General features: G+C 36.6%; 1 protein-coding gene across 1 annotated transcript in view; it reads right to left on the reverse strand.

The window, feature by feature from the left end:
• LOC106462336 (rapamycin-insensitive companion of mTOR-like) overlaps positions 1–14,200 on the reverse strand; it is a 71,874-nt gene that overhangs the window by 51,864 nt on the left and 5,810 nt on the right. Inside the window, exons 3-5 of the mRNA XM_013922252.2 lie at positions 4,116–4,275; positions 3,284–3,606; positions 2,466–2,635 (exon numbers count right to left, since the gene is read on the reverse strand). Of these exons, the coding sequence (XP_013777706.1) occupies positions 2,466–2,635; positions 3,284–3,606; positions 4,116–4,275 (653 nt within the window). The remainder of the gene's footprint in view (positions 1–2,465; positions 2,636–3,283; positions 3,607–4,115; positions 4,276–14,200) is intronic.

Here is a 14,200-nt window from a genome sequence, read left to right on the forward strand (position 1 = left end):
GGTAAGGACTCCCAAGCTCAACTAGTAGAAGTATGGGGGGGGGGCAACATAAGCATTGGGGAGTCCTGAGGAACAGGTCTCTAGAGACAGTGCAACAGATGAACCACGTTCCCTAATTTTGAAAAACAAACTGATCTTGACTGATTCAGCTCTAAGATCATCAGGGACTAGCAAAATCCCTTTTAGGTTTGCTCATGACAATCCATGAGTAGTGGTCCATTAGAAATATTGTAATACCATATCACCATCCAGAATTGCATCCATAAGGTCTTATGGAACACCTCATCTGGACAGAGCCCATTGCAGTCAGAAACCGATATAAATGTTGCTATAAAGGTTTCCCATCGAAGAGGAAAATGCCAGATCGTGAAGGTAATGAAATATGAACGTGTCTGGAGAAGTCCACATACCAGCCCCCAAAATATCTTCTAGAGAACAGTTTAACTGGGCAGCCAAAGAAATCGATAGGTGTCGAATCTGGTGACAGGTGATGTGGATCATATTGCAATCATTGACAGATAAGCCTGAATAGACAATATAGATCAACTTCCAAAACCATCAGGTTAAAGTAACAAGTGATAAATCCCTGGACACGGCAGGATCCCAATGAATAAAAAGTCTGTTCCTAAGGCCTTGAAATGATTCCGTATGAGCCACATAACATCTGAGTGCCCTGACGGGACATAACAAATGATCCAGGTCTGATCTACAGTAAAGATGAGAACTGCCAGGTAAATGAATAGAAGAAAAAGATTTGTTTCCTTCTCTGGCAGCGAGATTTTTTAGAATAAATGATCAGTTGGGACAGAGCAAAACATAGGTAGAATTATAGAGAGTCCACTGAACAAGAATGGCAAATAATTCAGAACAACGGTGTCCAGAAGCTAACAGCAATAAAATATAAACTGTGATGGAATGTTGATATAATGAACAGGAGGGATAATGTGATAAAGCATAGTAAAACAACCCTAAAGTCCCAATTAGACAGAAGGAGGCTGATCAGATGAGTCCTCAGGAGAGGAAGCTCTAGTGAAAAAAGGAGCAGGAAACAGGGAGTCTAAGTTTTCCCCAAAATATCCCGCTTCAGAATGAAAATTCAAGTCAGCACCTCCTGGAGAGATACCCTCGAGGGACTTCCAACTCGCCCCCCCCCACCCCATTGACTGCTGACCACCACTAGATAACAAAGGAGGAATAGATAAAGACTGAGTAGCCTCCATGCTTGAAACTGTTACACAGGAATTCATATCCAATTTTTTATTTTCTTGTAATATATTTGTGGGAAAAAACAAAAAATTCAACGAAATATTTCTCTGGATAACAAAACAAAGAATTCCCGATTAGTAGAAAGCAAAAACTAAGAAAATAACAAAAAAGTTAGTCTGAATGCTCATGCTTTGTTGAGAAAAAGTGACTTTATTGTCTGCATACAATGCTTATATACAGTACCTGCACAGAGAGCACGTAAGAGCCGTCATAAAGTTTTGTAAATTAAATATTACGGAGGGCAGTCGAGTGAGGTATAAAGACTGGAGCAAGTGAACACAATGTTAGATGGCAAAGATGAAGATTGAGAAATAGCTATTAGTGTCAGTAAAGGTATGTATGTTTTTGAGGAACGAAGCATGAGGCAAGCTACTTTATTAACACAATTTCTTAGAAATAGTTTCAAAAATATTAGTTATAATAATTTAAAAAACTGAAACTCTGTAACAAATAATTTAATAAAAGAATGATGTTTAATAATGTATAGGTTAAATTTTTTGTAAAGGTTTCAAAAACATTATGGACTTAATAAATAGAAACAGAAAAATCCCATTTTATTTGCTTAATGGTTTTATTGGTAAAATAATATTTCTATATGACTTTGCTGAATTAAATAAAATTTGGAAAGATACACTTGATTTTTTTTGGGGGGGGGCACAAATAAAAGTTTTGATAAAGCTATCTGAGTAAATGATTTACCTGTTTAAGTTAAATGATGAAGTAACATAAGGCTCATTAAAAGCACTTGTTATACTGGTTCAAAAATTAATATTTACTCAAACATTTTTAAAATACATATGGATTATTATATTTAGGCTTCACACATTATCTTACAAGAATATTTTCATGCATGACCAACTTTTGAATCAAACCTTAAAAGTAATAATTATAACTTGTTTAAAAATTGATGACTACCATGATGAACAACTTCATTTCGACTTATTATTTGCATAATAATGAAAAAAAAAAAATCATGAATGTAACTACACCTGCAGTATGTTGGATTTACCTAGTAATAACCTTTGATCAAATACTTATAATATTTAACTTCTGTTTTGATTAATTACCTCTTTTTTGGACATATATAAACCTTGTTTTTTTTTTTAATTTTAAACAAATATGCTTCGCCTGTGTTGCTTTAATAAATAGGTTTAAGTTAGAAGTTATATCAGCAAAATTACATCGTGAGATTTTAGTACCTCAAGGTCAATATCGGTTTTAATAAATTGGCGAGTTTTGGAGTTATTTATGAGGAAAAGAATCACCCCAACAAGGGATTCTCCAATCTGAGGACTTTGGCAGTCGAGAATACTGTGAACAATCACCCTTAGAACTCCAGTTTCTACACAGGAATCAGGATTCATGAGTGCTATTCAAAACAAATAGGAAGTGTGAATTGAAATATGTTTCTAGCACATTAAATAGTATTAAAATATACTATAGCTAAAGTCAGAGCTCTATTTCAATTTTAAGCTGGAAAGTATATTATAAATGTAAAAGCACATAATATAATAATAACCAAAGAAAAAAAAATATATTTCTAGTTTTATCAATACTTAAATAACATTTATCTATTAACTTTTGTTTCTTAAGTAACATTTTAAAGAAAAATGTAGTATAGCAGACAACTTGATAAATTAAAATGGGGCAAAAAGAAAACAGTAGTATGTTTTGGATACAAAACGTTCTATATATAAATTCCAAAAATCTTTATCTAGTATTTCTCCAATCATATAAATATATTACAAAATTGAGGGAAAAAAAAAGGACAACTGTACATTTCATAAATATTTCATTATTATGAACATGGTTTTGCAGTGAAGACACCATAAAGTACAGCTGAACCTGATGACACATTTATTGGTGAAACCATGATCATAATGAATGAAATACTTGTGAAACGTACAACTGTCTTTGTTTCCTAAGTTTTGTAATTATGGATTTTCAACAAGTACCGACAGTTTCAAGTATTAATTATATTTAAAATTATATTCTTAGTTATACCAATTAGGCTTACCAAGCTCACTCAGTGTTCCTAAGCTGGCCTTTACCAAATGATCCTTCTCATGAGTACCATTGTTTACAATAGCCACAAGACACCGAGTAAGAGATGCTGGAAAGTTTTCATGATCAACTGCCAGAATCCTTCTTATCAAACGCAAAGCATGAACCCTTTCTAGTCTGTTATCTAGAACAATGTCTAAACAACGAGTTACTAGAAATGGAAGCTGCACAGAGCAGAAGGCTTGGACTGATTCTTTCCTTCGTATCAAGTATCTGATCGTTCGAAGTGTAGCAGCTCGAACTTCAACAGCTTCATGGAGCAGTGTAACACGGAGACTGAAAATTTCAATAATTTCTCATTATCTGCAATATGCTACAATTTTACCAAAAGTTCTAATATATCTTTGTTGTTGGAATTATTCTAATAAAAGAAAATGCTTAAGCACTTCATCAAATTGTTAGAAAATATTTAATGTAATTCATTAATGGTCATAAGTATACATGATAGTTAAACAAAAATTAATTACATGTACAAAAATAATTAGGTTCAAATTTGAAAAATACATTGTAGTTCAAATCGAAATTAAGAAAACAAATGCTTTACTTTGATTCTTGTGTGATATACATAAAAAGGAATGAGCAAAAATTCCTAACTATGCAGAAAAATTGTTCTGAAAACTTAAAATTATCCTCCATCCAATAGTTTACCCCTTGTGGTTCAGCTTAAGCTCTATAAGTTGCAGTATTGAGAATTCTTAAAAACTACATTTCAGAAATGTAAATCTCAAGTTACAGTTATTATTTAACAATTTCTTTACTTCTTTAATTCAATACAAGACAATTACCAACAAAATATTTCCTCCAATGAGAACCCTATGTCTGCTTCTGGACCAACATGAGTAAATAATTTAACAAAGCTGTTGAGATAGCCAAGCTTGCAGCCTTTACTCACTCCTTCTCGTTTAACAATGTGGGTCAAGATTTCTCGGACATTTTCCCTAGGGTCTAATGGATGAATTAAAACAAAAGTAAAAAAGGAGGATTAATGAAAAAGATTATAATCATTTTCAACACAAAGAAGAGCATTAGAATTGATAAAAAAATTATTACATACTAATAACATACTTATATTCTGTAGTTTATCCTAATTTTATTCTGTCTATAGTCTCCCATAATATGTGGTTTTGGAAAGATCTTGCAACATTCTACAAAGTAATTTTTTCTATTACTCTTTGTTATCATGAATTACAAATTTTGCCTATAAGAAACTTTTATTCTTAGGCTAGAATATATTTTGAAAGCAAGAAGTTTACATACATTCAAGAAAAAAAAATTGTTTTAGATGACTTGGATGACTGAGGGTGATTTAGATGTAAGCATTTTAGGGAACACAAGTTTTGTTTTTCTCTCCTTGTTTTCAGTTAAAATAAGCTGAAACATGTTTAAACGTCCAAGTATTATTTAGTCTTGGGGTCCATGTTAAGAAAGACTTTAGAAGATTGTCTATTTCAGTGTAAATAAAATGTGTATACAATAACAAGTACATTTGGAAATGTGCTTTCTTAATACCTACAAGAAGTGTAACTTAAAAATTCTGATCTGTTGAATTGTGAATCATACAAAAAGCTATTACAGTTTAATTTATCACCTTGTCAATGTAATATAACATTCTTATTCCTCAATAAGCATAAGTACATTTATGAATTTCCAAAGAAATTCAGCACAAAGTCCATAACTCCACTCGATGTCAGTTAAAAACCAGAAGAGTAAATGTGACTGTAATTTCATGAAGCCTCTAGATATAAAATGATGAACAACACATAATGAAATGCATTTCCATCATTACCTGTATGGGATCACTTCAACTTCAGAGTTAATTATGAAGCACTGGGATAGTTAAAGTGTTCTTTGAATATTAAAAATTCAATATATATATAAATAGATTCAAAAACTATAGGCATTTCAAAATTGTCTAGTGGACACAGTTTTATTTAGTGCAGACACATGCTTCTGAACTGCCACTGTTAATGGAATAATTATATGTGTTTGAACATCCATTCAATGAAATGATCTTTGATAAGAACATTTCTACCAGACAAACATCCACTATCATTTTGGTTTGGAAATTGGAGACCATGTTGTTATATATACAAGTATCCTGAAGAAAGCAATAATATCATTATGTACTTCCATTTATAGGGTTCAATATTTACCTATCACATCACATTATTATCATTTTCTCTTAATCAGATAAATAGTGTTCTAAAAAGTTGTGGGGGATACTACAGGTTTTTTTAAAACTTCATCTCCAGGGATTGAAATATTACATTCCTGCATTTCCAAGGAATTTAATCTTTTTTAGTTGGCTTTTCCAGTCAGGAATGCATGGACCATCTGTATTTCTTTAGTCCTGATTATTGAAACTGAACATATTGCATGAATTAAATAAAAAACAATTCATGAAGAAATGCAACTTTACATTAGGGAATGTAATCTTCCTGATGGATACTTACCTTTCTCACATAAATAGCTATTTTTGTTCAGTGTTGCTCTGTGTGCAAAACAATTTTCTGCATTTCACAAGCCTTGAGCTCAATGTACCCTATGATCAACATAGTTCAACTGCATCAACCCTCCACCAAAAGGAGTGCAACACACCCTCTCGACTCATGTGACTCTGTGCAAAACAATTTTCTGCATTTCACAAGCCTTGAGCTCAATGTACCCTATGATCAACATAGTTCAACTGCATCAACCCTCTACCAAAATGAGTGCAACACACCCTCTCGACTCATGTGACTCCCTCTACTCGATTCTCCTGAACTATCACCTTGACTTTTGGCAGAAAATGGAAGCTCCAGTTTTCACTAGGAAGGAAAGGTTGGAAGTATGAAAGGAGGTAAGTACCTATCAGAAATACATTTTCAGTACAGGAAAATTATAACTTCTGATATGGTACATTACCTATGCTCATATAAATAGCTAGAATTCCACAATGAATAAGTGGAGTGACCAGTGCGAGGGAAAGAATGAAACATTCTTCAAAAGCAATGAAGAAACCTCTAATAGAGGAGATCCTTGCATTAGAGGAACATATGTGGGAGACTGCACCACTTCTGCACCAGGTATACCCTTCCCCCAGTGTGAAAAAAGGTGATGCAGACATGGACAGAAAATGGGAGGAGCACATCCAAAAGAAAAAGAATAATGGTTGGACAAGGATCCAAACCACCCAATTCTGAATCTTAATTCCTTAGGTGACCATAATGTGGATGAGAGTAAAAAGGATGAGCTCCAAGGTATACAGTGGCTAGGGTGCGACAGTCTATCAACTGCATCAAAAATCCAGCCACCCAGAACCAACATCTACGTGCGAGTAAGATGAGAATCATACTGTAGGTAAGTCAACTACAAACCAAATTCCCGCCACCAGGAATCGACATCCATGTGGGTGTAAAAATGAGGATCGTACCATCTTCCCCTCAAGTTCAGCAGACTGGAAGGATATATCATACCCACCTATCTGGGAACAGGGCACATGACAGCAAAGTGAGAAAATTAAAGATGTTCTTGTATAGCGAAATAGCTCACTCAAATAAATCAAACAGGAACCACCCCAGCACATTAACATCATTGGTATATTAAAATCTTCAAGAGATAGTGCAAGAGGAAGAATTGTAGTAACCTGCAAGTTCCTCCACTGTGACCCACAATATGGTAGTAGTGAACAAGATTCCAAATGAGTGAGGGAACAGAGACACCTGTAATCCATGTGTGAGAACTTATGTTGATTGGTCCAGCTGTGAATCCAAAACCCAGCCACTGGGAACCAACATCCATATGAGGGTAGGCCGAGGGATCCAATTGAAGGGGTGAACTGTAATTTTGAAAGTTCACTCCAAAGTTACAAGAACATCTCGTATAAGCTCATTTAGAGTTGGAGCATCACATTCTAGAACATCTCGTCATCAAAAACAACAAAACAGCACCGTTCTATTCTCAAGTGAATGGATTCATTTTGTATCATATATCACTATCACATTCAGAAAGATGCCTCCATGGTCAACTATCCCAGTGGCTTGAAACTGGAAAGTGGTAAGGACTCCTTTACTCCACTGGAAGAAAATGCAGTGGAGAGTCTGTAGGAACATCAGGCAATGGAAAGGATATGGGTACCCAAGGCAATGGAGAAAGGGAAAGGAAGTGGATGACAAATCCCTTGAATAACCCACAGATCTGTGGCAATAACTTGCCATAGTGGAATAAAATTGGTCAAGCGAGCCCTCACTGGACAGGAACCCACCATGTAGTCACAGGTACTGTTGGCAACATGTCCATCTGCATCAAATGATATGATGAGAAGAGGAACCCCTAGAAGTAATAGAGATAAACAATCAACCAAAGATGAAAGGGTTGGTTGCTGTCTCATCAATTCAACATAGGATTCCAAAGTCTCAGGAATATTTCCAAACACATACCACTGGAGAAAAGGGGCCATACGTAAGTCTCAGAGATAAGTAGATGGTAAACGAACTTGGGACAATACAGCATCCCTTCCCAGAAAATCCCAAAATCAAAGAAATTACGTGTGCATATAACCTAAAGAAGATATTTTAAGCTTATTCAATGAAAAATTAAAAGGGTATGTACATATTTCTATTTCTTAATTTTAAACATTTCATTGCACTTTAAGTTGATGATAATAGTTACAGTTAGTGATATGGTAGAGAAAATAAAAAATATAAACATTTACCATAAAAAAAACTTTTAATATCCATTTAGGAGGTTCTAGAGGTTATGCAAATAAAATTTGAAAACTGTAAGATAAAAAAAAAAATTTTATACTTAACATCAAAATCACCTTGCACTTGAACTATTCAAAGTCTGAGTGCAAATAACCACAATAAATAACAAATTTTAGTAGAAATAGTAGAAAAAAATCTAAATTAAATAATCTATTTTTCTGAAACTACATGCCTTTAGGAAAGTTCTTCTCATATTTAAACCCAATTTCAGATGGGTTTAATGTGGTAACATGTGTTGATGTCTTTCTTTTACCACTTATAGTTGAATGTTTGGAGGTGTTGGAAGCTTCCTCTGGTATAACATGCTACATCTGGCAAGTCAAACTGAATGATGAAAGTAGAACTAAGAATGCTATTAGAATAGGGGAAGACTTGTATGAATTCTTCTTCATGCCATTCAATCTTTGTAGCACATTGGCAACTTTCAAGAGGCTAATGGAGCTTACACTTGAGGACTGCAAGGGGACAGAGGTTTCATCTATTTGGAAGGCATATCTGTTTTTAGTTGAACAGCTCAAAACACAACTTAGAGCCTGAGAGTAGTATTCCAGTGCATGCAAGATGCACACTTAAAACAGAAACAAGTATAGTATGCATTCAGATGCCGAGGAAGAAGAGTTTCTCAGTCCCATGGTTAGCAGGGAGAGGGCGCTCACTGATCATGCAAAGATCAAAGAAGTCAAGGACACGTCCAAGCCTAAGATGAACTAAGACATTTTGCAGCTTTCTAAATTTTGTGTTGTATTATTAAAGGTTTGTGGCTGTCTGCACTGACTAAGACATCAACACTTAATGTGGACACAAGAATGAGAATATGCATTTTGGTCCTTCAAGTGTGTTTTCGCTGATGCACCAGTGCTAGCTTATCATCATAGGATTGTCCAGATTTCCTGGACAAATGACAGGCATTATGGAATTGAATTAGTTTGTCAAAAGAATGGTACCACATATGTAAGCCATATGTTAAATGTTCATTAATGCCGATACTTTACAACGAAAAGATAACTACTTGCAGTTGCAGTGTTCGTCAAATATTACCATCACTACTTGTGTGGTACAAAATTCACCTTTCTAGTGGATTATGCCTATTAAAAATGGTGAATGTGCTTCAAAAACCCAGAAGGTATGACTGTGCATTAGAAAAATATATTGCACGAGTGTAACATTGTTGTACAATGTCACTCAGTGTCAATGGATTATCTTGCTAACTAGTAAAATCATATTAATTTGTCGAATGTTTAAATCCTGGACATCATGCAGTGGTCAAACTGCAATGAACCATATGAGAAGTGAAAATTCTACTTCTGACTAGTCAGAAGCTTTGGGAGGACCAACTGAAGGATCCAGACATATCTTGGGTGCTGACTAACATGTTGAAAGGTGAGGCACAACCATCACAAACTGGCAAATGTATTACTTACATGTGTTACACATGGCACCTATAAAGTCAGTTACAATGGCAAGATGAATCTTTATTATGAACCACTGTGATGTGGTAGCAGATTTGTGATATTTCAGTTTTTACATAACAAAAAGACTGTGAGGCACAAAGGAGTATCATTTTGTGTTATAAATGTATATAAGCACATTGAACAATGGTGTACAGTATATACGAAATCTACTCCAGAGAGAAAACTGGCTATGTAAGAGGAAAAACCCAACAAAGAGTTGTAGTTTGTCCTCTTGAGAAAATTGCTCTAGATATAGGTTGTTCTCTGCCTGAAAATGAATGGTAATCAGAATTTGCTGACCATTTATTGATCACTTTACCATGTGAATCAAAGTACATCTACTGAGTGAGATGTTATCATAGTCTGTTGTGGATGTATTGGTTAAACACTGGATAGCACAATTCATACCACATAAAAAAATCCACATAGTACATGGAAACAACCTGAATATCCAGATATTTGAAAATTTGTGTTGAACATTGTGTATGGTGTTTACATGCACTTCAGAACATTATCCTCAGTGTGATGAATATTGCCAAGTGTATAACCAAACTAAATTGTTAAAAGCACCTATAGAAAGCATAATGTGCAACTAAGCAGCAGTCAGCTGGTTGTTCCCTGAATCTCCTGACACTTGGACAAGAAGTTATGCTCCTAGTAGATAAGTTATATGGTGTGTGAGCCTCAAACCTGTGCAGATATATTACAAAATCCATGGGAATAATGCTTGGAGATGGCTTGAATTGGTAATGAAGAAAACTTTAATATAAGTTTAACATGACAGCAAATGTACAATGTTTCAACAAGGTTTTGTCATCATCAGGTACAAGTAGCTTACACTGACACAGATATATATATATATACCTAGTATGGAACAAAGAGGTCACATGACCATATATTGTTGCACAACTTAAAACAGATATCTAGGCACCCAGGGTGTTGGTTTAGAGTAGGATTGTGTTGTTCAATTAAGATGGATTCTTTGATTTTTCGTTTGTTAAAGGCTGATAACGGCAACACCACTGTCATCATGAACAATTCAGAATACATCGACAAAATGAACGACATCCTTTCCGATAAAAAGAAATTCAAAGCCATCCCAAGCAACCCACATGGTATTGCTACACTGTAGCATGCAAATGAGCATGCGACAACACTCGATCAATACGAGTGTGACACACCCTCCTCACACATCTGACTCCCTCTATACTGATTGTTCAATCATCACTTCAAGATTAAACAAGAAAAGATGCACCGGAAGTGAGGAGGCCAAGTGGGAAATATATTTTCAGTATTGGAAAATGTTAACTTCCAATATTATACCTTACCTCCATTCACATATTAGCTAGAATCCCACATTACAGTGATGGAAGGACCAGTACTTAGATTGGCCCCTTTGGAAAGTGCCCAAAGAGGACACATGGAGCATGATACACTATACCATGAAAGTATAGGGGAACACCTGTGGGAAACCACACCCCTTCTATTCCAAGGTGTACTCTTCATCCGTAGTGAAGATATATGTCACCAAGTCAAGCAGAAAAGAAGCACACCCAGAAACAGTATGGAAAATGAGCTTGCTTTATGGTGGCTAGGGAATGTCAGACCATATGTGGCAAGTCAACTCCCACCCAACCCCAGGGTATTTTTCATCTGTTAGATGATAGGAGGACACCAACCATTTTTACCTCCATACCGGAAAACTGAAGGGAAGAGGAACCTCTGTGCTGCCATCCTAGGTAGTGCTCATGTGTGTTAACCCAGTACACATCCAACAAAAGGCTACACGAGCAATGGGAGGATGGGGGAAAACAAACATGGTGGTCAACTCCAGTCTAAAACCAGGCAGCATCAGGGTTTTTCATCCTGTCTGTAGTAGTAGGAAGATCCTGAACAACCACATAAATGAGGATTTACATTGGCTAGTTCAGTGCTGTTCGAACACCAGAAGACCCAGAAACAAACAACCAAACAGCAGTAGGATTGGGAAAAGCCAGCTGGAGGGGTGAGCTGTTGTATCTGGTGGATAATTCTCAGTCTAAAACCAAGCAGCATCAAGTTTTTCACTCTGTTTCACAGTAGGAGGAAGGTTCACACCATCTATACCAACATCACCACCACCCTAATCTCTACGAGTGTTTCATACCTGAATGGTCACATGGTGAAGATTTAACCTAAGTATACCCTGGCAGGCACTGCATGCCACTCAGCAGGATCCTAAGAGGTAGAATAAAGCCCCTGTAAAGATAACACAGGTAGAATAAAAACTTAGTCAGTCAGAGCCAGTAAGTGGTATGAAGGATGGCAACAGGAGGCAATTGATATCACCCCCCCACACACACAAAAAGATGGCCAGATGGTGAATATAATGTGCAATGAATGTATGTAGAGTAGTCCACATGCTAGCCTGCACAATCTCCTCTAATGGATCACAGAAGTGAGCAGCCAGAGAGAGAAAGGTGTTGAATTTGGAGAGAGGAGACATGACATGAAGAGAAATTTTGTTCAAAAAATATATGCTAAACAGATAAGCTGTCTCAGCCATCCTGTAAATAGAATGTAAAAAATATCTTGGGAAGAAGAGGATTTCCAAGGGATAAAGAGATAGGAGCAGGGGCCACAGAAAGGAGCAGTGTGGGCCAAATAACAGTGAAATGCCCTGATGGGACAGAGAAGACAATCAGAATCGGATAAAGAATAAACATAAGCAATAGACAGAAGGGAGATAAGGGTGAACACACTGTCTCCCTCATGTGCCTCAAACATTTTGGGGAGAAAAGCATGGTCTGAATAAAGAAGAATATATGAATGATTGAAAATAATATGGGAAGCATTGACAGCACGTTATATCAGACTGTCAATGGCCACATGCAAAAATGAGTAAGAAACAGGTATTAAGTGAAAAATGGTATGATGAACAAGAGGCTAAAGATTCAAAAGGAGGGAAGGTAAGGTAATGGAGAACAACATTTAGGTCGGAATCAGGAAGGTTGGCAGGATAAAGATGGCAGAAAGAAAAAAAGGACAGACAAAGAGAAGACATGATGAGAATAAGAAAATTGGAAAGCATTCAACAGTGATGCCCTGTACTCAGCAATGGTCAAAAGTGGCAGGCCTTGGTTGAACAGCCAAGGGAAAACTAAGGCAGGTGAGAAGCAGAAGGATGAAAAGGGGAGAAGCCACAACACAGAGATCAATGCACCACTTCTGTTGATATAAAAGGAGGGAGGATGAATGAACAAAATGAAGGAAGGCTACACATGAAGTGAGTACGGAGCATAACGCAAGGGACTGGAGAAAGTCTATGAATGAAGATGGAATGCAGACACTGTTGGGTGTGAGGGAAAAACAGAGTTGAAGGAGGAGGGATAAGGATATAGAAATGGGAGGAGAGGACTGTAAAATTTTGAAGAGAGGAAACCACAGCTAAGCCAACCACAACAGAGCAATAAGGAGAACTTGAGTGGTCCCAATAAGGGAAAACATGTGGGAGAAGATGAATAGGAGGGTAAGCATAAAGAAAAAGGTTGGACCAACCCTGTATCTACAGCAAGAGCTGCTGGATGGAGAACGAGAGAATTTTGGTATTGAGGTGAATGGCAAAATCATCCAGAAGGGGTGTGCCCAGCTGTGAGCATAGCCACTTGAATATCCAAGAATTGAGAGTCCACTCTGTCGATAGAATTTTGTTGAGTCATGAGAGATGCTCAAGAACAAAATTCAGGGCTCCCAGAATACGACAAGCAAGAAGACGAGCTTTTAGAAATGTACCCAGAAAAGGAAGTCCAGTGTATGAAAACAGAGAGAATGAGACCAGGTGTCCCTTGACAATTGATACAAAATAAAACAGTAGAGTTGTTGGTATGGATCATTAAGAAAAGTCCATGATCTGTCAAACAAAAATGACATACCAACAACAATTCCAAGAGATTGATATGAAGGGTAAATTTTATGTCAGACCTCCAACCTGAAATATCAAGAGTCCAAATACCCCCCCCCCCACTCCATCAGGGATGCATCTGTAAACAGATGAAGGTCCAGATTAGAAGGAAGAAGAGAAACACCTACTGAGGTATTGGCTTTGTTAAGCCACCAGTTGATGTCAAATTGCAGGGAAGGAGGAATATGAATGTTAGAGGATAAGGAATCCCAAGTGAGGTTCCACTGATCACACACACTCTATTAAAGATGAAACGTATGAGCATGATCCAGAGGGATAAGGGATTCCATGAAAGCCCAAGTCCCCAAAAGAGGAAAAATCTCCTACCGTAAGAGAAGGAAAGGATGTGGAATTGGAAACAAGTTTATCCATGTCCCTTAAACAATGAGGAGAAAGCTAGGCTCTGCTGTGGTGAGAAATTAAAAACACCCCTATGAACAAAATACTGAGTGGGTGTGAGATGTGGCTTCTCCAGTTTAACCAGCAAATCCAGACATGCTGACTCCTGAAGGAAGAGAAGGGTATGGTCATACATTACTTGTTGGGATGGAACCAAAAGAAGCAAGTCTTCCATGTAATGGTGAAACCACAGCTCCAGGCCATTAATGTGATAAGCAAAAGCTTGGGCCACCTGATAGAAAATGTAAGGAGCTGAGGCAAGGCTGAAGGGGAAAGTGCAGAATTGAAACACCTCACCTTGATGAACAAATCAAAGGTAATGCCTGGACATATTG

The sequence above is a fragment of the Limulus polyphemus genome, unplaced genomic scaffold (assembly GCF_000517525.1).
Source record: "Limulus polyphemus unplaced genomic scaffold, Limulus_polyphemus-2.1.2 Scaffold45, whole genome shotgun sequence".
In the NCBI taxonomy this organism is placed as follows: Eukaryota; Metazoa; Arthropoda; class Merostomata; order Xiphosura; family Limulidae; genus Limulus; species Limulus polyphemus.